This window comes from Magnolia sinica, chromosome 18 (genome assembly GCF_029962835.1).
Source record: "Magnolia sinica isolate HGM2019 chromosome 18, MsV1, whole genome shotgun sequence".
NCBI lineage: Eukaryota > Viridiplantae > Streptophyta > Magnoliopsida > Magnoliales > Magnoliaceae > Magnolia > Magnolia sinica.
The window spans coordinates 31,342,871-31,367,460 of NC_080590.1; the positions used below are offsets into that span (position 1 = coordinate 31,342,871).

At 39.0% G+C, this 24,590-nt stretch overlaps 1 protein-coding gene across 2 annotated transcripts; it reads right to left on the reverse strand.

The window, feature by feature from the left end:
• Positions 1 to 10,128: 10,128 nt before the first annotated feature.
• On the reverse strand, positions 10,129 to 20,634 carry LOC131233622 (MADS-box transcription factor 50-like). Of its 2 annotated transcripts, none has more exons than XM_058230403.1 (3): positions 20,531 to 20,621; positions 20,153 to 20,385; positions 10,129 to 10,311 (listed from the first exon to the last, which is right to left on the reverse strand). In XM_058230403.1, the coding sequence occupies exons 2-3, from the start codon at positions 20,332 to 20,334 to the stop codon at positions 10,299 to 10,301; spliced, it is 195 nt and encodes a 64-aa protein (XP_058086386.1). In that variant the 5' UTR covers positions 20,335 to 20,385; positions 20,531 to 20,621; the 3' UTR covers positions 10,129 to 10,298. The 2 variants fall into 2 exon arrangements, with proteins under 2 accessions (XP_058086386.1, XP_058086385.1); XM_058230402.1 differs by having other exon boundaries at positions 10,154 to 10,311; positions 20,477 to 20,634.
• Positions 20,635 to 24,590: the final 3,956 nt, after the last annotated feature.

Genomic DNA, 24,590 nt, shown 5'->3' on the forward strand with positions numbered 1-24,590 from the left:
AAAAGTGTTAGAGCCTTGTTCCCCTTGCTAGAGGAGAAATCTCAATGGAGTGTTGGGTAGGGTATCCTAAATCCTTGGAGGGATAACTGGACTGGCTTGGGCCCTCTTCATCTCCGCGCAACAAGGCCCATTCTAGAAGTCCTCAACTCGCTGCTAGTGAAAGATTTCCTGTGGGACGTTGGGCCTCTCCCCCCTTCCTCGGTGTTCTCTTTCTTTCCTCAAGATGTGATAGACTTCATCTTCTAAGGGGGCTTCACCACTTTCGTTGAGAGTGACGAGTGCTTCTGGCCCCTTGACCCTTTGGGGAAGTTTATGGCAAAATCAGCTTGGGATATCTGCAAGTTTGTCTCCCCTCGTAAGAGTTGGGCGGCCTTGGTGTGGCACGGGAAATTACCACCTAAGATCTCCACATTTGTGTGGAGGCTGCTTCATGGGGCCATTGCGGTGGATGATAGAGTCCAACATAGAGGCTTTAGCTTGGCCTTAAGGTGCATCTACTGTATCGCCGGCTGCTGAAACGTTAGAGCATCTCTTTCTGTTTGGAGGGTTGGCAGATAAGATTTGGCGCCATTTTAGGTCCATATTTGGTATCTTGCCTCTGCCAACCCTTTCGGTGGAGAGCAGGATGAACCAATGATGGCTTGCTGGCTCTCCTGGTGGTTCTCTCTCTCCTTCGTAAGCTTGTTCCCAGCTAGGTGGTCTGGGAAATCTAACATTCCAAGAACTCTATCAAGTTGGATGGGAAGCCAAGAAATGATACAACTGCTATCTCTCATGTTTCTTAGTGGATCAAGGTGTTGCACGGTGGCTTGAAGTCGGCTAGTAAAAGGAGTATGTCTGCTGATCTCATCCATAACCTGCTGGGGCTGTCTACCTCCCCTCCAGCCCAACTTCATTTTGAGTTGGTTAAATGGGTGAATCCGCCTCGGGGTTGGGCCAAACTAAACATTGATGGGTCTGCTCGAGGGAGCCTAGGTCTTTCGGGGGGCGAGGGTATTTGTAGAGGGTATGATGGCAGCTTTCCGTTTGCTTTTTCGGTGGGATATGGGCAAGGGTCCAATAACCGTGCAGAACTGCAGGTGGTGTGGAATGGGCTCTCTCTCTCTGTTTGGTTCATGGGCTATCTAAGGTGGAGGTGGAATCCGATTCCAGGCAAGTGGTGGGCCTCCTCAACAGGAATTCGATGCGAGTTTGGCGTTGGAAGCATTGGGTAAATAGGATCGATAAACTAAAGAGTTACGTGCAGTTTTCTATTCGTCACATTTTTAAAGAAGGCAATTCTCCGGTTGATGGGCTAGCCCGGCTCGGTAGCGAGAATCAGTCTTATGCTTTCTTCAGGAAATCCTCGGACCTCCCAACAGAGATCAAGGGCCTGTGCTTCCTGGACAAAGTGGGGTTGGGGTCTTTTAGGGTAGTCAGGAAGGCCCCCATAGGCTATACTTGTGTATGGGCTGCTTGTAACTGTTATGATAGGCTTCTCGAGGTGCTCCCTCGGGGAGTCTGAATTGTTCAGGTCTTGCAAAGTTTATCCAAAGGAATGAAAATTCTCTTATATATATATATATATATATATATATATATATATATATATATATATATATATATATATATATATATATATATATTCAATGCACCTTTCCAGCAAGACTTAGAACTACTAGTGTATGTGTGACTTACCTACCATCCCTCAACACATTAGTCATGCATTCATATGCATCATGGCTGATTTGAATCTTTGATGCCTTGTAAGTGAATTTGGATAATGAGATGGTCATATGCATTACTTTACATATCAGGACCATGGGATGGTCATATGCATGGACATAGGATCCATTGGATGGTTGTGTGGATTTCACATACTTAGGAGCCATGGATGATTGTATGTGTACATATGGACATAGGAGCCATGGGATGGTTATATGCATTACACATGCATGATTGGAACCCTCGTTGATTTGGGTACATTGCATATGAGTGTAGAACATGAGTTGTTGATGTAATATGCATTGCATATGCATGTAAACTCTGCATGATATGTTCAAGGATGTTGGAATTATGGGATGTTGGATGTTGGATCACACATGACATATTATGATGGATTTGATACCACAAACCTATTCATGGTTGGAACACCAAAAAATTATGTTTTTATACCGAGGACTTGGGGTCCCGTGGGTGAAATTCTCTAGGGTTTGAAAGAAAAAGACACGATAATGACACTTAAAGAGTTAAGTAGTTGACAAGGTAGAGATTAGAGAACTAGATAGTAGTAGTAGTAGTAGTAGTAGTAATTAGTAAGTGTTGTTAAAAGATGCCTTAAATCTGGAAAAGTTCGACTCGCACAAGAAAGTTCGATTCGAAGTCCAACAACAAAGTATATTGGAATTTATGTGATCCTCGACTCATCGAAGGTTATGCAGATAGCGCACGGACTGTGTAAATTTGAGGCAGTGTCCGAACTATTCCAAGTCGATGCCAAAGTGGGGTTTCCTAAACTATAAATAGTTCCTATGGCCTTTTTAAAACATGCTAAGGCTTTCTAAAGTATTCCCAAGGGTTTCTAGAAGGGGTTCTAAGGTTTCAAAGGGTGTAGCAAGGGTGAGATTCGAGGTTGTTCGAATCGGGTAAGTCCTTTCTCTTTGTAATTTATGCTTTCATAGTGGATTTCTGTCGCTTTGTGTTGTGGTTTTTTCCCGAAAGGGTTTTCCACGTTAAATCTGTGTTCTCTTGTGTTTGCTTGGTGCTCTTGGATTGCTATCCTAGATCCATCTCTATGTGATTCCGCAAAACAAATCCCAACAAGTGGTATCAGACCAATCGTTGGGGCACAGATCTAGATCTGCAGGATTTAACATCAATGGAAAGCACTAGGTATGATATTAAGAAGTACTCAGAGAAAAATAACTTTATGGAAGATCAAGATGATCAGTTCCTTAACCAAGCAAGGTGAGGATGGTGCTCTTGAGCCGAAAAAGTCTAGTATGACTGATGATTAATGGAATACCCTTGATTAAAAAAAGTTATCCTTAATCCGTTTATGTCTCATGGATGAGGTTCTCTATAATGTTTTGAGGGAGAAAACTACAGCCAGTTTATGGGTGACGTTAAAGGATATCTATGCGAAAAAATCCTCTGAAAATCACCTATACTTGAAGCTACAATGGTATAACTTCAAGATGGTAGAGGGTGGAGATCTGAAGGCCCACATCAGCAACTTTAATAAATTGGTTTGCAAATTGCTGGATATGGAGGAAGTGATCAAAGATAAGGAACAAGCATACATGTTAAATTTCCTTTCGACATCGTATGAGTCATTTAAGGACACAACATGTACCACAAATAAAACCCTGAGTGTCGACACTGTTATCTCAACCCTTCAAGGGAAGGCCATGAGAAAGCTAAACGACAACATGGGAACATCTTCCGATGCACGAATTACAAGAGGTAGGAATTCTGATCGAGTTACAGATTCTTCAAGATTTAGATCCAAATCCAAGGGCAAGGGCAAAGGAAAATTAAAGTGCTAAAACTATGAGATGACTAGACACATAAAAAAGGATTGTACCAATCCTAAAGCGAGGAAAGAAAACTCAGAAGTTTCTTCTAAGGAGGCCAATGTTGTCACATCTAATGAAGAGACAAGTGGTGGAGATGTTCTGAGAGTGTCTATGGTCGGACACTTGCATGACAATCTTAAAGATGAGTGGATCCTTGACATAGGAGCATCATATCACATGACTCCTCATCGGAGTTGATTCGCTAGTTACAAGGAATGCGATGGTGGACAGGTTTTTATGGGCAATGACAATGCCTGTAATGTTGTGGCTATTGGTACTGTGAGCATCAAGATGTTTGATGGGATGGACCGTACCTTGACTGATGTCAGGCACGTTCTTGATATGAAGAAAAGTCTAATTTCTCTCAGTGCACACGAAGCTATAGGGTGCAAGTTCACCGGTATTGATGGTGTCCTTAAAGTTTCAAAAGGGGCACTCTTGGTTATGAGAGCGCAAAGGCACGAAAACCTTTACAGGTTGATCGGGAGCACTTCAGTAGGTGGAGCGGCAACAGCTGTTGCAAATTCCACGTCTATACGTATGTGGCATGCACATCTAGGTCACATGAGCGAGCAGGGCATGAAGGTACTATCTGATTGTTGTTTGATTCTAGCTTTTAAGAATTCTGATTTAGATATATGCGAGCATTGTATATATGGTAAACAACCAAGATTATCTTTTAAAATTGAAAAACATGTAAGGGAGTGCTTGATTATATGTACTTAGACGTATGGGCGCCATCACCAGAGGTTTCCATTGAAGGGTCATCATGGTTTGTTTCATTCATTAACGACTACTCCAAGAAAGTTTGGTTTTACTTCATGAAACGTAAATTGGAAGTTTTCACCATATTCAAACAATGGAAAGCAGTGGTGGAAAAATAGTCAGGGTGAAAAATAAAAGTTTTAAGAACTGACAATGGTGGAGAATTTACTTCCACTGAGTTTAATGAATATTGCAAGAATGAAGGGATCATCAGGCACAACACAGTGTGTCACATGCCTGAACAAAACGGTGTGGCTGAGCGGATGAATCAGACTCTCTTGGAGAAGGCCCGATGCATGTTTTAAGGACTGACAATGGTAGAGAATTTACTTCCACTAAGTTTAATGAATATTACAAGGATGAAGGGATCATCAGGCACAACACAGTACGCTACACGCCCGAACAAAACGGTGTGGCTGGGCGGATGAATTGGACTCTCTTGGAGAGGGCCGGATGCATGTTAAGTAATGTTGCATTGGGCAAGGACTTATGGACTGAAGCCGTTAACACAGCTTGCTACTTGGTGAACCGATCCCCGTCTATGGCAATTGAATATAAAATCCCAGAAGAAGTATGGAGTGGTCATACGCTGGACTACTCAGATTTGCGCATATTTGGTTGTGAGGCTTACTCTCATGTACTGTCAGTTGAGAGAGATAAGCTAGACCATAGATCCAAACAGTACATATTTGTTGGCTATGGTATTGGTATGAAAGGTTATAGGTTATTTAACAAGGTTACACGAAAGGTAATCACTAGCCATAACGTTAAATTTGATGAAAGCTCCCTATTCCGCAAGAATGATCAAGAGGAACCAAAAAGGGTTGATCGTAAATGTCCAGATTGATACAAATGATACTCGGGCAGAAACAGATGCACAGAAGGAGGTACAAGAGCAGGTAGAGCAGCCACCTGTGAGAAGGATCCTACTGCGTGATCGCGGGTTACTGGCAAGATACATGATGAGCCTGATGTAGAAAAGTGAAAGGCGGTTATGGATGATGAGATGGACTCGTTGCACAAAAATCACACATGGGAGCTGGCGGAGCTTCCAATGGGGCAAAAAGCGATCGGATGCAAGTGGTTATTCAAAAGGAAACAGGACAGATACATAGCGAGGCTAGTAGCGAAGGAGTATGCTCAGAGAGAAGGAATCGATTTCACAGAGATATTCGCGCCAGTGGTTAAGCAAGTATCCATCAGAAAAAAAGGTTTGTAGGTTAATGAGGTCGTTGTACGGCCTGAAATAGTTGCCTAAGCAGTGGTATAAAAATTTTGATTCTTTCATGGTGAGTCGAAAATTTACTCAGAGTGAATACGATCATTGTGTCTATTACAAGACACTGAGTGATGATAGATTCATCATCCTAGTATTATATATTGATGATATGTTGATCGCCAATCATGATATGTCTGAAATCAACATACTGAAGACTCAGTTATCAGGGACAGTCGAGATGAAAGATCTGGGGCTGCAAAAATGGTTCTCGGCACAGATATTCATAGATACAGGAAGAGGAGCAGGCTTTAGTTTCACAGGCAGAATACCTTGAAAAGGTGTTAATCAAGTATGGGATGGACCAAGCAAAGCCGGTGAGCGTTCCCCATGTGGCTGACTTCAAGCTTTCCTAAGAACAATTTCCTAAATGTAGTTGGGAGTTTAATGTATACCATGGTCTGTACGAGACCAGATATTTCACAGGCAGTCAGTGTTGTGAGCAGATACATGTCAAACCCTGACAAGTAACATTGGGAAGCAGTGAAATGGCTACTTTGATACATTCGAGGTACAAACGACGTCTTAACTTTTCGAAAGACATGGACAAAGTTGGTAGGCTATGTGGATTGAGACTACACAGGCAGTGTGAATTCCAGAAAGTTGACTTTTGGTTACTTGTTTGTACTAACGGGTAGAGCAATTAGTTGGATGTCGAAACTTCAATCTGTAGTGGCTCTTTCCATGACCGAAGCAGAATATATGGCAATGAAGGAAGCGTTTAAGGAAGGTGTTTGGTTAAGAGGCATGATAAATTAGTTGGGTCTTCAATAGGAGGCCATGTAGGTTAATTGTGATAGCGAGAGAGCTATCAATTTAGTTAAAAACTCTGTTTATCACTCACGTACTAAACACATTGATGTTCGTCACCATTTTATCCAACAGGTGCTTTAGGAAGGAGGCGTAACACTAGAGAAGATTCACACCAGCATGAATCCGGCAGACATGCTCACCAAGGTCGTTCCTACGGATAAGTTCAAGTTCTGTGCAACTTCTTTGGGCTTGACGATGGCATAAAAGGAGTGTGCACGAGAAGCATTAATTGAAGCTATGATGTGATGTAGAGATAAAGTAAGAGGTTAAGAAGCTACATGGTTAAAGATTGAAGACAGGTAAAGCTTGTTGTTAGAAGATGTCTTAAATCTAGAAAAGTTCGCCTAGCACAAGAAAGTTCGACTCGAAGTCCAACAACAAAGTATATTGAAATTTTCGTGATCCTTAACTTGTCGAAGATTTGCTTCAACTCATCAAAGATCTGCTTCGACTCATTGAAGGTTACGCAGACAGCACACGGACTGCGTAAATTTGAGGCAGTTTCCGGACTATTCCAAGTCGGTGCGAAAGTGGAGTTTCCTAAACTATAAATAGGAGTTCCTACGGCCTTTCTAAAACATGCTAAGGGTTTCTAGAAGGGCTTCTAGGGTTTCAAAGGGTGTAGCAAGGGTGAAATTCGAGGTTGTTCGAATCGGGTAAGTCTTTTCTCTTTGTAATTTAGGCTTTCAAAGTGGATTTCTATCACCTTGTGCAATGGTTTTTCCCCAAAAAGGTTTTCCACGTTAAATCTGTGTTCTCGTGTTTGCTTAGTGCTCTTGGATTGCTATCCTAGATCCATCTCTATGTGATTCCGCAGAACATATCCCAACAGTAAGTACTAAGTACTACAAGTAAGACAATTAGACAAACTAATAAGAGTATGAGATACAACTATAGGCTATAGCTAGTAGTCAAGTACTAAATGCTAATGTACTATTAGTCTATTAGGCTATTACTATACAAATAAGAAACTTCCAAGACGGGGAGAGAGATTTTCAATATGGTGGTGGAGTTACAATTACAAATGTAGGGGGGGCGCGGGGTGTTTCTGGTGAGAAAATAGAAAATGAGGGGAAAAAAGTCTTGAGCCTTGAGAGTTGAAACTTGAGACTTGACTTGAATGTGAGGCTTAAGTCTTGATTAAAGAAGACTGAATTGATTCCTTCAAGTCTTGAACTTTATTGTTGAACCACTCTTGAGAGTTGGGTCTTCAATTCTTGAAGTCTTGAACTCTAGTGTTGAATGTCTTGATTAAAAAAATAAATAATGATAATAGAAGTGCATAATACACAATACAAATGAATACAATAAAACAAAGCACTAACAAATCTAGTGTTGAGTCTTCACTATTTTATTTTTTTTCATGGACAAGAAATTTATTCACAAAAGAGCAAGGGTTGTATAATAGGAAGTGGACCCATTCAGGCAGCCTAAAGGCACTAAAACACTTCAGGCCACTTATCATATACCCCAACTGACTACACAACAACCCTAGGAGCTGGCGGTGAACTCTCTTAGTTGACCCAATCCAAGAATGTTTTTGCCTCTTTGAAAGGATTCTAATCTGGCTCACCAGTACCATATTGCCTAGGGAGGGGTCCCATTCGACCAGAAACTCAGAGTCACTTTCGACTACTAAGTTTGTAAATCCACATTCCTCCCCCATAGAGAGGCCTTCAAATAATGCCCTTGCCTTAGTCATCACATTGGAGCCATGCACATGTAATCACTTCAAAATGTGAAGATGAATTCTCCTTGACTTCCTCTACACACTCCTCTGCCGGAATGACCTAGGTTACCTCTTGAAGATCTATCAACATTGACCTTAACCCAACCAGCGTCAAGCCTAACCCACTTAATGATTTCCACCCTTCGATTGGCTTGGGGCCTGAAAACTATTCCCAAATCCTAACAAGGAAGATGCCTTGCCAGAAAATTGTCTTTTGGAGACGGGAGGTCAGGAATTAAGCAGTTAATCCAACATTGAATCCTATAGATGGTTAGCATCTCATCCACCTAGGCCTCTTCAAATTTTCTGGAGTTCCTTACACTCCAAATCTCCCAGAGGATTAAACCTCGGAGCAAGCCTTTCAAGATGGTTAAGCCATCAACGTTCAAGGCTTTCCTCCACCATTGGGAGGCTCGCTCGAAAGATGACTGACCCTCCAAAAATGATATATCGAAGAGACTGCTAAAGTGACCTCATACCTTTGATGTTAACTCCTCGAAGGCAAATAGATGGTCCAGGGTCTCCACATGCAGCAGCCGATCTGAAAAACAACAAGTGCACCTTGAAGCCAGATGAACTCCCTTGGATTACACTCTAAAGTCTACCGAAACAACTTTATGGGGGAACTACTAGATTAAAACTCCAACCGTGGGAGGCATTTTTGCATGCCAGACCCACTTCACCCAGCTTCTTTGGCATGCTGACGATCTACATAGACCCCACGTTGACCTAACGTTGAATTCTCTTGAGCCTTGACTATTGAAATGTCTTAATTCTCTTGAATATTTCTTGATTAAACAAACTAATAGAAATATCTTGACTTGAGTCATGAGTCTTTGAGTCTTGACTCTTGACTATTGAAATGGAAAAATAAAAAATAAAAAAATGTTAGAACTTAGAAACTTAAAATTGTAATGAAAGAAAGAAATCAAATGAAAAGGAATAGATTAAAGAATGAGAATGAAACTACGAGAGAAAGAAAGTGAAAGAAGATAGAGATGAGAGAATGAGATTGAGAGAAAGAAAGAAAAAGAAGAGAAGATAGAATGATAGATTAGATTAAAGAGAGAGCGAGTAAGACAATAGGAGATTAGAATAAGTCTTGAAGTCTTAAATCTTTGCTTCTTGAATGAGGATTGCTACTTCTTTACTTCTTACTTCTTGATCTTCAAGTAAATGAAGTGAGTCAAGAGACGTAAGTCTTAACCAAGAGAAGAGAGATTATGTGAGAGAGAGAGAGAGAGTGATTAGAGCCTTCAGAATGAGAGAGGGAGATTATTAGAGAGAATTATGAAAGTAATATTCCAAATGAGGGAGTACTTATATATATATATATATATATATATAGGCATAGGCAAAAGCACAAATTTGCGAGGAAAAAAAAAAAATCCAACATTAAGATTTTTTACCATTGGAATGCATATGCCATTATGTGATGCATATGCGATTATGCCATTATGTGATGTATATGCGATTTTGTGACCGCGTATGCATCGAGTTATGCCATATGCAATCACATATAGTCCACATGCCATATTTGACCATCACATATGCCATGTGGGCCATATTATGTAATAATTATGCAATCGCAAAATCACTTATATGATCACACATGACAACACTACTTGCAGCTCCGCATCTCCTAATTTGTAAATCAAATTAGCCTAAATCTTATACGTACACTGATTGTTGCGTCCCGAAATTTGGATACAGAATATGCACCCTCAGACCTTAGTTACGGCACATGACTTATATACCATGTGTACTAAAACTATTCATTCATACCGTTTTCTAGAAGCTTAGTTAAAATGTACACTAAATTTCCAAACTCAAACTTTAAGCAAAAAATCTCACATCATTCATTTCAATCACATGCACATATATCTACCATCACGAACATTTATGGGCATTCAATCCACATATTGATAACATTCACAAAAGTTAATCACAGTATCACAACCCACCCATTTGGGGCTTTATTAAACCATTCACTAATAAGAGCTTTAACTATTCATAACTTTCAGTTACTGAACTTAAAATTTATTCAAAGACATAATTAAATGAATAAAATAAGTTCAACCAGATATGTTAGTGATTCAACATATTCAACTCGTCTTCATCAAGATAGGGCCATAGCCCTTGTGAATCGTCCACTGGTTCACCTTCCTGCCCTGAAATTTGAGCAATGGTTTCATCGTTCACTAAATCTATATAGTTTTTTCATTAATAAAACGTCAGCTGGCTAGGCCCAGTGAGTGAACCCATCATGGTTCATGCACATCATAATTAAAATAGAAATGCATGAATGCCTCGAGATGCATGGATGCGTGAATGCATCAAGTGGGTTGATCAGTCCACTTGCTTGAGTTGGAACCCATCAACCCGCATGGTATTAATAGTTATCACACACACACACACACACACACACACACAATAACATATGACATTTCAATTCTCAACAAATTCAACAAATATTCAATACAAAAGATCATAATCATGGAAACAGTGAGATGACTATTTTAATAACAATGGAGAGGAAACATGTTGGGATCACTCACCTAATGATTTGGTGATGATGAATTGTTTTTCGAATAATCGAAATATAATAGTTTAAAATTTTCTAAAACACAACATGTACATAGAATCATTATCCTGATTTATATGAATTCATATGATAGGGCCCACCTTTGATTAATCAAGGACATGATCAGGGTCCACAATATTCTCAAATCTGGATCTCTTCATATCCAACCCTTGATACAAGGTCTGTAATCACAACCATTTCATGTGAGGTCCACTTGATTAATCAAAGTGGTCTCTACCATTTTCATTTACATTTCAAATAACCCAACAATTATAGTTAATCATAAATCAAAAGACTCAATTCATCAGAATCCTTAAATTCTGAGTAGAAGTAGTATGTTTTTACCTCTATCTGTCGAACCGACAGAGTGCATAGTCTGTCAAATTTGGTTAGGATCTCTCTGTCAATTTGGATTGGTAATCCTACGTGTCAAATTGACAAACACTGGAATTCTGCTCCATTTTTTTAGAGATGAATAAAAGCTTTGAAATTTTTCTTATTTAAGATCTATAGTACACTTTAAATACATTGGTCAAATCCTAATCGATTAATGGCATGTTAAGGAATAATTTAAGTAGGGTCAAATAATCAATTTGATCAGAAACCTTAGTAGCCCACACAGTATCTTTAATACTTCTCCTTTTAACAAATACCATCTAATCGACACGGTCCACCTGATGGTCAAATCAACCTAATATTTGTGGTTTCAATGTAATTCAACCTCAATAATCAGATGGATAGTGTGGATTGGATTTCACATGTCAGCGTTGTTCAGGCCTAATTCCCATGCTAAAAGCAAAATATAAACATCTACGTAGAGGTTAGAGGTTTCAAAATCAAACGATTCACTTGGAGATGATTTACTGATTATATGGGACAGATCGAAGCCATCCATTGACATTATAAAATTTCATATTGATGATGAGTCAATAAATCGCTTAGATCCAGACCATTTATGTTTCCAAAATAAATAAATAAAAAATTGATTCAAAGTATCATAAGTACAATCCTAACCTTTCGTCCTTGTGGCCCATCAAACAATCAGATCTACCCATATTCTCAAGACAACAATTTATATCTATTCTAAAATGAGCATTATGTAGTGGGGATCTAATTTGATCTGTTCGATCACCATTTTAGATTTAAAGTATAAATGATTTTTATGCTTAAATCTGATAAAATGGCTCATTCGCTGATCAGATTTATCTAAAATTAAAGGCACTGTTATCTTTTGGTGCTTAGGATCAAATGACCCATTCAGATCTATCTTAATACAGTCAGATGCTAGTAATTTAAATAAATAAATAAATAAGATGCTAGTAATTAATTTTATTCCTAAAATATTATTGACCAGATATGAAATTATAAAGCATCACTTAGTTAAAATTTCTTTACACAACTATACAATGATCATGTAGATAATTCACACCATACATTGCATAGATCATGAAGAAATTAACAAAATAACCAAAAATAAATAAAAAATCTAAGGCCCTCCTAGAATCGATAAAGAAGATTTTTCTAGAAAAGAGAGGATGAGCACATCCACCCTTTTCCCGAATTTGAAATTGATAAAAATTTACTATTACTACTCCAGAAATTGATCCTCCTACCTCACCCAAAATCGAGACCTCTCTATCAACTAAGAGTATCTCTACCAAGTCAACTATTGACTTGTTTTTGTTTCTTAATTAAAAATAAAATATTTAACTATTTATTTTAGTTTTTAATGCACCAAAATTTAGGGTCATTACACTGAGGTCCTTGATTTGGCACCTCTTCCATGACAATCAAACAAGTGAGCCCCAACTAGGCTACCTCGTGATGATTTTTATTTCTATTTTTTTATTTTTTTAAAGATACTATTTCATTTCATCTGCGTAAGAAATGTATAGAAGAAGAAAAACTACCCGGCCTACCCTCCTGGAAATAAAAACTCAAGGGGAGCCCAACAAAAAACCAAAGACTTAACAAAAAAAAAAAAAAAAACCTGAAAAAAATCAAGGATATTTGATCTCCCTAATTGTACCCAAACCAACTTTGTCAAGGAATATAAGGCCCCTGATGACTGGTGGGAGGTCCTTGACATTAGTGATCATGACATTTGATTGGAGATCGCCACCTCATGATGAGTAATCAATGTTAGTTAGCAGATTTAATATATGTGTTCCAGCTGGCCTATTTATGATGAGTGGCTTTATCATAACAGTCTTGCTTGATCTTCCATCCATCTTCATTCAGGTACACTTCTGGGAGTTTATCTATAGCTGGGTCCCACCAACCAATCTATGATGGGAAGGTGCTAACTGCGGGAAGCCTGACCTTCCCCGCCGTTTCCACTTTTTTAGCTGTCTTATGATAGGAGGGCCCACATCCTTTTGTCATTGGGCTTGCTCGAAATTAGCCAGTGTAAAGTCTTCAGCTTTCCTTCTTAATGAAATTTTTTAGTTTTGAAAAAAATAAAAAAGTGCAAACTTCTTAATCCTTAATGATTTTGCTGTTGGATCTCCAACTTTATAGACCTCTGATACCATTTATCTAAGTGGGTGCAGCTCAACTCTTTCAGGTGGGCTTAGAGGTGGGCATCGAGCCGAGTCGAGTGGAGGTGGGCCAAGCTTGGCTTGGCTTGTCCATGATGTACTCGAGTTCGAGCTTGAGCTCGAGCTCGAGCTTGGCCTTGAGCTCAACATTGAAGCTTGGTTTGTTTGCCAAAGCTGTCGAGTCGAGTTCGAGTCGAGTCAAGCTCGAGCTTGTTGGGTGAGAGAGTAATGGATTCTGTTCTTGATCCTCCATTAAAGAAAAATTCAAAAATCTTAAGAGAATCAAAGCAAAACCCGATGAAAAAACCAAACAAAGCTTCGAATCGGATGAGGAAACCTGTAAGGACCGATCTATTCTTGATCTTCTTCCACCAGTAGAAATCCAAGTACTAGAAAAGAAACAGAGCAAAACACAGATCAGAAATCCAAGTAAAGAGCTCTAGCCAATCAGATCATTAGATTTCCTTGAAGCTCTAACAAATCTGAGAAGAACCCATCTCGAATTTCTTGGGTTTCTCGCCTAAGAAGTAGATCTCAAGATATTGAAATCATAATATTGTGGAGAAGAAATGAAAACTAGTGGTGGTGGTCGGGGCGGGCGTGCGGCTGGCAGTGGGCAAAGAAAGAGAAGAAAGGGAAAGGGAAGGGGGTGTGTGCGGTCGGGTGGAGACTCTAGGGTTTGTTTTTTATTTTTTTATTTTTAAGTTTAAACTTAAAACTTATATTAATATAATATATATAATATAATATTTAATCTATTTATTAATTGAGCCGAGTCGAGCTTGAGTTCGAGTCGAGTCGAGTTGAAATGCCCCCCGGTCGAACTGGCTTGAACTCAACTCAAGCTTCAAATAATTAGCTTGGCTCAGCTCAAATCGGCCATTCAAGCCGAGTCAATCCGAGCTGACTCGAGCTGAGTCGAGCGAGCTTTTCGAGCTAGCTTGACTCGTAAACAGCCCTAGGTGGGCTGCACCAACTTACATGATCAGATATGGGTCTGTTGACCTTGCATGTTCTATCCATTGGAAAAGATCTTTGAGGGGAAAATTAATTTTGTCATTACTTATTCAATTACGAAAGTTTCATTCAGCATGAAATGTTGTTTATCTTTTGTTAGGATAAATAAGTAAAGCTGATCGGATAAATATCTACAGCTGTGTAGGAATATATTAGAGGTAGACTATTTTATAGATTATATTAATTACTAATTACATGTTTATCTCTGTACACATATTCTACACACATGCAACCTTATTATTCTTAATGGAACTATACATCTAAGCATTTTACAATGTAGCACCTAAGTTATCATGATATCAGCCCTGATCTGGGCCCTTATCCTGTCCCTTCATCAGGCTGCGCCCCCATCAACTTGCACTTTTAAACCTATTTGAGCCATACATCTTTTGATAACTATCGTTAGCGTAACCCAGCTACCCTTCGATGGCTGAAATGTGTGTGGTTAGGCGCGTCCAATTGATGCTCACATGATCCAGCAAGGCATTCATTTGGTTACCCGGGAAATTATTATTGGATTGGTCTCGTGGTTTGGACCTTCCATCAAGTGTTTTTCAAGCTAGCCATCATATAAAAAAAAGCATCTGAAATAAGAAGCACATTAAGCTATATAAAAAATTGCCTCACCTGCGACCCACTTCATCCTCTTGCTATCATTTCAAGACAACCTTTCATTTCTCTCCATAAATCACTCAAGAGAGCAACCAATAAGCAAAACCTTTATTTGGTTTCAAAAATAACTTAGTTTTAACCGTTGATTTGTTTTAAATCAAGTTTCATAGGTATTCAATGGTTGAAATATGCTGATCCATCTTTTGGACTTATATGAGATATTAGGCGAGGGATGATGGCCAACAAGAGTGAAGGGAATTTTAGAATTGGAGTATACGGCAGTATTACGAACTTCCAAATAGTAAGGCATATGGAAGATCGAAGGGTGGCAAAGTACTATAACTAGTGTCTCCCTGTGATCTTAACTCCTTATAAATAAGACGTATGCCAAAGGAATATAAAAGACTAAGCCTTGGATGTCCCTAGTTCCCTAGGGCATCACCACATATAAGGCATATGGAAGACTATATGGTGGTAAAGCACTATAATTGGTCCCTCCCTTTAACCATTACTCGTTATAAATAGATCCTATATAAGAGAGAGATAAGAGAGCTAGCCTCGGACGTCCCTAGCCCCTAGGGCATCACCACATGAGAGAGAGAGAGAGAGAGAGAGAGAGAGAGAGAGTTATAAAGAGGAAGATTCTATCTCTCCCATCCTTCCACATGTCCACACGTTTCAAAGTATGGGGTGAACCCTGGACAGCTATCGTGTATTACCTCAGCCTTTCTCTAAGGTTGGTGTGTTAGTTTTAATCCATCTCCTCCATCTAGGCTTGATTAGGGAGAGACCTTCTACTTTGATGGAGCAACATCAACAACAATTCGATTCGGCAACATTGATCAAGAGGGAATAGTAAATGTAATCTTTTTTATTTTTTTATTTTTTTTAAAGAAACTTGTTAACATCTTCATGGGAATCCTATAAATTAATTTTATTAAATCTTGATTTTTTTCAAAAACTTTTTATTTTTTATTGCATTTCAAAAATCCCAACACTCTCCCCACCAAACAGATAGAATTTTGAACTACAAGTGGCAATTTTCAAAACAATATTATGCAATAACTTTGATATACACATCCTATAATTCCTAAGGCCTTGAAAGTATTTCTTTGATATTTAGCCCCCATAAATTTTGCCACAATGATTTATCTTACAATAACTTTCAGCACATTTTCATACTGAGACTCTACATGACTTTATCCACTACTTCTCACTCCAACTCCACATTCATCTTCAGGAGGCACAAATAGGACCATCGCACCCAATGATGCTTCCTCCTTCCTTCACATTTAAAAAAAATAATAAAATTAAAACAAACATTTTCCATTGAAAAAACCGTGTGAGATTACAAAATTCGGGCAGCCTTGGACAACAAAAAGAAAACACAGGGCGCCTATCATATCCATATACAAAAAACCACCCGCGAAGATCCACCTAAACAGATTCTCTCATAACACCTAGACCCACCTTATCTAACAAGAATAATCCCCTAATATTGATGGGAAGGTCCTTCACCTAGTTGAAGAGGCTCCTGGACTAATTTTTCGAACCCTATCTGGCAAGCCCGTCTGCTAGCCCATTCCCTTCTCTCGGAATGAGGGAGATGATAAACTTACGCTTCTTCTTAATCCCCTCGATCCTCGCTATCCAATACCTCCACTTCCAAGCCGGAATGGAGGAGACCCTAAAGGCATCCACATCAAGAAGTCAGTGAATGCCGATTCCATCCCCTCGCATATGGTGGTCAGAACATCTATACCGTCATAGTGTGCACTGGAAAACTTGTCAATACATGCTTGATAAGGGCCAACCTTCCGGCCAATGTGAGAAGTTAATTAGCTTTCTAACCTGCCACCTTATCTGCCATATTCTGAATGAGATTCTAGAAATGAACGAGCCTTGGTTGTCCCTTAGATAATGGTACCTGAAGTCCGTCATAGGACAGCATGCATGCTTGAAGCCCAATTCCTGTGCAATCATCTAGACATGAGTTAGAGGTGCTTTTGGGATGATAAAATAACTTTTAGCATTGTTCACCCTCTAGCTTTCTTCTTCTTTTGTTTCGTTTTGTTTTGTTTTTTTGGTTTTTTTTTTGTTCACCCTCTATCTTGATGCCTTTCCATAATCCTTCAAAAAGATCCTTATCCTTCTTACTAAGGACTTCCGGCAAACAAAATGGTATCATCAATAAACAACAAATGTGAAATTAAACAGCATGAATGTGGAAGGTGGTACAACTGACGAACTCCTCTCTCCATTAGGCTTTTAACCCCCCCTACTTAATATTTCCGTCGCTGTAATGAAAATACCTAGCAATAGGGGGTTACTTTGTCTCAAACCTCTAGGCAACTTGAAGCACCCTGAAATTCTTCCATTAATCATAGAAGAGAACCAACAGTTTTTCCAATATCTCTCTACCATCCTCACCCACTGGCCGATAAACTGAACTTTCCAATCACCTGCTCCTTAAATTCTCATCATAATCCATTGTACGCCTTCTCCATATATAGCTTGGATATCACATTTGCACAATTTTATGGTCAATCTCATTTACTATTTCATTGGCAAGAACTATATTTTCTAAGATATTGTGGCTCTTCACAGATGCTCCTTTATTTGAGTTGAAGAAACAAAAGAGATAATGAAAGGAAGACCGAAAAGGACTTGGAATAAGATGGTGTGAATAGATATGAAGGCTACTTTACTTAATCATTGTCACACCTTAGACATGATCCTCCTTTATTTGAGTTGAAGGAACAAAAGAGATAATGAAAGGAAGCCCGAAAAGGACTTGGAATAAGATGGTGTGAATAGATATGAAGGCTACTTTACTTAATCATTGTCACACCCTAGACATGAATGATTGAAGAAACATGATTTGTAAAACCGTTCTCAAGTTTTGGCATCCTATCTAGTAGAGGAAGAAAACCCGTCTGGAGAGAGCTCTTTTAAGGAAAGGCATTTGGATTATTCACATGTAAAGTACATATTTGAGAGTGAAACGACACGAGGAAACCCAATAAGAGAGTTTCCATTCTTTCCTCTTGAACTTCTCCTCCTCTTTGGTTCACACAAGATTCAAACAATTTGCTCATGTGCGGGCTCTCCTGTTGTCCATCTTCTCCGTCATATTCCAAGGGTTGATATATTTCTTTCCTTGTTGCTTGAACCATGGATCCCAAGATACTGGCAAAGCCTCCACTCCCATTTGGTAGTCCCTAACTAGGGCTTTTCTAAATGAGGGATTTGGGATTCTAACATAACGATGACAGTGGAAATTGCTCTTTGGAGGTGTTTAGATACGTTGAAGACTTTGGAAATGAATATGATTTCCCTGGAATTCGACTTCTCCACTGTTTGGGAAAAAAGCATGGAAATCAATTTCCATTTTCAAGGTGTTACTCAAAATACATGATATCGATTTTTCAAAAAAAAAAAAAAACATGTTAAATGTCAATTTATAAGGTTATGAGAGACAACTCTCTCCCTTGGACCATTGACCCTTCTTACATTTTCATGAAAAACTGTACTACAAACCAAACAATGGAATTACTATTGGACTCTGCAGTTTTTCATTCACTATAAGGATTCCCTAGGCGTTTTGCAATATCCATGTCTTGGATTCTCTCTACGAAACAGGCAACCATTAGTGATTCAACTAATACAAACAAAACTTGCTCAAATTTGATTTTTTAAAAAATGGAAGAAAGAGATTGAATCCATCAACATTAGAAAACACATAATTTCAAGGAATAAATGGAAAACGTCAAAGATTAACTACATTTTGTTAAATAATTTTCTCATGAATGAATCATAGAACATAATGTAGTTCTTTTCTTTAGCATATGCATGGACATACTTTCAAGAGGAATGTTCAACAGCATGGCAACTAGCCATTATAGAGAGACAGACAGACAGACAGAGAGAGAGAGAGACCCTGATCCATAGCTCAAGTGGCAGACTGAGTGAAAGATACCTCGTTTCAACACTGAGGTCTTGGTATCAATCCCTAGTGGGGGTGGCTAACAGTGAAGTGTGAACTGACAGTGGGTGTACTAACAAGCTAACAGAGAGAGAGAAAAAAAAAACTAGCCATTGTAGAGAGAGAGAGAGAGAGAGAGAGAGAGAGAGAGATTGATTAGATTTTGAAATACCAAAATTAGCTGGTATGAAATCTTTACGTTAGATGGTTGAGAGCTGGTACGCATGGCATGAAACCATGTAATGAGTTTACCATAAAACTCCACCTTCAGAGTTATGAACTCCAACAGTATACACAATGGTTGTAAAAGACTGCAACTGGTCATGGACGATCAGTGCAATGTTGTTAGTCGATGTATTCTTATTAATAGTAAAACAAAAGGGCACGGATGAAACTATTGCAAGAACGCTATAGTATGCTATTTACCTATTTGCCCTCACCCTCTTTCATTGACACACAGACCTTTTTTTAATTTTTTATTTTTTCCATTTTTCCTACCCAAAGTGTATTTGCTATGTCAAGCTTTCAACTCCAAAAATGCAAAGTGGGTGTGTAAATATCAGCCTCCCGTACAAGTAGCTGGACTAAAATTTCAATACAATGCCTTATCGAACTCTCTCAGAATAGTAATTACGTGATAATTACTCTAAGATAGGGTTTAGATATTCAAAATAAAAAATAAAAACCAAGGTTAGATAGTATTGCATGTTCCAGTATGAAGGCTAAGATATTGTAATCAACTACGGTATGTCATCTTTCAACAAGGAGATGGTGTAAGCATCCAAAATCAAAGGATAAGGAGAAAAAAGAAGAAATAAAAACTGGGCTAGAAAGAGGAATGTCTATTTTCCTCATGACACGAAATTAAGTAGATGGGATTTTGGAATTTGTGAAGGAAACAAAATCAACCCAACTCATCTAATTGCGGGAAAAGATTACATCAGTGTAGAAGGAAAACGAAATAAACCGTCTTGCTAGAGAGAGAGAGAGAGAAAGAAAGACAGTTCATAAAGAGTACTTTCGTACGAGATGCTATGAGATCTTTTCGCCTATACGAGAGAGAGAGAGAGAGAGAGAGAGAGAGAGAGAGAGATCCAACAATACAAGCGAAATGGGAAAAGATAACACGAAGAAGTGCCATGTGAGGGTAGAAAAGAAAAGACCCATGTCTTGGAAACACCAACTCTAATGACCCCAGAACAGATACAGAGGAAAAAGACATTGCATTTGACTGGAAAGAAGGACATGGATGGAATTCAGACAAAAGAGCGTACCCGGCGTTGGCGAATTCGTAGAGCTTCCCTCTTGGGGAGAAGACGATGAGTGCCACCTCAGCATCGCATAGTACGGATAGCTCGAAAGCCTTCTTGAGCAGCCCATTCCTGCGCTTGGAAAAGGTCACCTGCCTGCTCGTCGCGTTCTCTATCCTCCTCATCTGCGTCTTCCCTCTCACCATCTTCTCTTTTCCTCAAATTTCCCTTTCTACCCTTGAGCGACCCAGCAAGATCTGACCACAACGATGAGATGATAATGAGTGGGAAGCGAGATATATACTAAAAGAAGAAAAAAATGAATCTCATGTTTTCAGAGGAACTCACCGAGAATGGAAGATATGCTCCGATTTTTTTGCAAACCAAAACCCGCTTTATTACCCTGAAAAAGAAAGGGCAACTAACCAACCTTGCACAAACCCTTTCCTTTTTTTCCTCTCTCCAATAAATGCAGAAAAGAGTAACAGACAAGACCTTTTTTTCTGCTTTCGGTAAAACAAGCCAACCCCCTTTGATGCTCCTTCAGAGATCGATGATAAGAAAATGTATACGTGTCATTCTAAATACAGTTAAGCCAGATTAAACAGCCTAGATTATATTATCCCAATTTAGATATATCATGAAACAAACATTATTATACTTTATACTATTAGATAGGTGGCCATTTATTGGACGGTTTTAAAGGGAAGTCATCGAATGGTCCTGTTTCAATGAACAAGTGTAATCGAATCCGAGGTTAGAAGTCAGCAACCAAATTTATTTTTGGACTGTGAGTTAGGAATAGTGGGCTCCACGTTTTAGATGATTTAAATTAGTTAATTTATGATCACCTGTGCAATATCTAAGTGCCTGTGTATTAATTGTTGTATGCTGGCTGAGTATCATATGGTAACTGTCCTAAAGAAGTAATCCGAGAAACGTTATATACTCAAAGGGGAAAGTCGTGCGATGCATTTCTTCGAAATCACGGCTATCGTGTTGGACCGTTGGGCCTAATTCATGCTGATCAAACTGTTCTAAGATGGACGATGATGATGTGGCCACCATTTTTAAGGGTAATATCTGATGGTTAAGATTCAATAATTATTTTTTAAAAGGAATTTTACAAAAACCTACCTCCTTAATAAAGAATTTGGATTTCCCTGCCTTTAAAAAAACTTTTCAATAAATTGTAACATTAATATAAGTAATTATCATTGGAATACCTTCATTAAGATTTTTTTTTTATTATTGGAAGTTGGGGTGGGGTCAATGGCTCAGGTGAGCCCTAGCATGATGCTAATGTGAAATCCACACCAATAACAAGGTGCATTACCCCTTGTTAGGCCCAAAAATTACCCCTAAGTGGACCATCTAAATGAAAATAGAATATAGAGTAATTGTCACCCTTCAAATTGTTTCCCATAGCATGGCTCACCTAAATCACATGTGGGTCTGATGTTTGAGCTTACACTTAAATTTTGGTGTAACATGTAATGCTTGGAATGGATTTTATATAATCGCTACAATGGGCTTATAAATATTAATGACAAAGGTATCTTTCTTATTTGTTTCCTTTGGTGTCGCGATTTCATGTATGCATAGTAGTGCAACTTACTATGATGCTTATGTGAGATCCACTCTGACTATTAGATGTGTGGGGTGCCATTTTAGGCCTAAGGCCAAAAAATTAAGCTAACCTTAATAGTGGGTCACACTAAAGGAAACAAATGGTAAAAAAAACATCCCATATTATTTTTACATGGCCTATCATGATTATTTTATAAAATTCGGACATCATGCCAAAATGCATATTTGGGGCTAAAACATAAGGCTTATCCACGATTCAGCTGGGCCACACCAAGGAAATGGTTTGATGGGTGATGGTTACCTCTACATTCTTTCTAATTGTGATGGGCCTATAACGGGTGAAGCAGCCGGTGGTTAGGGTAGATTTTGTATAAACATGAGAATCCCTTAAATTAATGGGGGTACAAACACATTTTTGAAAAAAGGTATGGAAATGTAAATTCTATATTAGATGGGTATTTAATTTTATAGATTTTTTTTTTTTTTTAATCCATTAACGGTTGACACATGATGTGATCATATGCATGTACATGCAACCATGGACTAAGTCCCCAAGTAACATGAAATACGTTTTGATGTTTATAATTACGTTGTTGCTCTTTTTTATATTTGTAGACTCCTAACATTTGGTGATGCATGTGAATGGTCTCAAATCAAACAGGATGGACCTAAGTTAATTACGGCCTGCCAACGGTAGAGCTTCCAACTTGTCAAGCGGGTCAAAATCCAACCTGTTCAATAGGCCAGTCCTATTATCAACTTGAGTAAGAGATTCAGCTGGATCCAACCCATCATCGAGTGGACCACACTTCCATTCAAGATGATCCTAATGGCGGGGCCCAATCAATTAGGAGGGTTGAATGTTGCACACCCATTACAAGTTGGAACTGTCCGAATACTTGGACTCGAGACCTCTATTTTTAAACAGCTACCTGCATTAACTTGTTGCTAAGTACAGCAACTTGACTAGATGATGTTTGGAAATGACCAAAACATTCACACAGCAGAAGGCTCGAGTGCTCTTAACTTTTACAATGCACCCTACTTAATACACGGCCAAGGTCTTTAAAGGATGCGGTGACTATAAGGACCCGTTTGGACGCATCATCCAAGGCGGAATTGGAGTTCTAAACGGTTGGAGCGGAATCCTAGTTGATGTGGTGCGTATGGATGTACCTCACAGCCTGGTTCTGTACTCCATAAAATAGATATTAAAATGCCCACTTGCTGAAAACCATCCTTTGCGTAAGTGCGTCCGAACGGGTCACAAATTTAGGGACGTAGACAAATTTCCTGACGGTGATTGTGGGAACGTTTACCAGGAACTAACAGAAGCTAGGTGGTGTTGAAATTTGTAATTTTTTGAAAATATTCAAAATTTCAGGATTTTGCTGTCAAAACAATTTTTGAGAATTTCAAATTAAAAAGTGCGGTGTGTGCTTTTAGTCCCACATCGAAAATGGTAAAAAAGCTTTTGGAGTTTATATGTGGATTTGTGGGTAGTATTCTTACTTGAATGTTTTGGAGATGGAGATGCTCGGGTTACGTACGCTCCTACGCGTGCGCGCGCTTGGGCACGGGCACAGGCGTGGGTGAGGGCGTGAGCAATGTGGCTATAGTGGTGCTAGTTGGCACACTTCACACGTGTGCATCGTGTCGCAGAATAGTCGCTCCCTCGCGAGACGGTGCGATAGTTCTGGTAAGAGCCTAGGTGCGGTGGGTCTGAAATGAGCTAGGGCTTTACAAGTGACCGAGAACGATCAGATCATAAATTCAAAATGTTCAGCAGTTTCTGAAAACAGCTAGCTGCCTTGAAAGCCACAATGGTCCGAAAACATACGGGTTATGATGATCTAACGGTCAGATCTTATGATCCGACGACCAGAAACGGCTGGAATTAATAGTCAACAGTCAGAAACGTTTTTCAAACATTCTAGACCATTAATAGCCACCTAGCAACGATCCACTACCTGGTGCCTATATAAAATGGATCATTCCAGTCCAAAATCAATCATCTCAACACCATCTCTCCCATCAGATACTCCAGATATCCTTTTTAGAAAACTGTGAACATTTCCACTGTCTGATTCTGTCAAAACAGATCTACTGTGTTAAACTATTCTATAGTGGACCCATCATGATTGTTGCACGCCGGATCCAGATATGCTTGTCTTATCCTAGAAGCAATTCACCTGTAACCCATCAGCAATTGATAAGGGGACGAATTACGCTTGAAGGACAATGTATCATTTTACGTGATTCATCCTAGTGAAACGAATTTCATATTTTATTTTATTTTTGTATTTTCGGTGTATCCAACAGATCATTTTTCTAACAATTTTATAGCGTGATTATGGACAACGAAAGCATTACATCAATCAAACTGATGAACCAGGATCTGATCCAATTAGACCAATTCGATGGTTCAAATTTCAGTAGGTAGCAGGACAAGCTAAAATTCCTACTAACTGCTATGAAGATCTTTTACATCATGGACCCGACTCTCCAGCCTCTTCCTGAAGCGAAGGACACTGACACTCCAGAATAGGTCACTGCTAGGATTAAGCAACAAGAAGATGAATTGTTGTGTTGTGGCCATATTCTCAACGCTCTCTCTGATCGGTTGTACGATCTGTACACGGGGACCACGTCAGTTAAAAAAAGGTACACAGAAATTCTTAATTGCCAGGTATTTCAACTTCACGATGATAGACAATTTGCCGCTGTTGGCCCAAATCCATGAATTACAATTAATTATAGACAAAATAAAGGCTTTAAAAATAGACCTACCTGAATCCTTTCAAGTCGAAGGTATTATCACAAAACTGCCTCCGAGCTTGAAAGACTACAGGAAGAAGCTACTGCATAAATC

Coding starts and splice junctions, on each gene's coding strand:
- LOC131233622 (XM_058230403.1), bottom strand. CDS start 20,334: ATGGTGAGAGGGAAGACGCAGATGAGGAGGATAGAGAACGCGACGAGC.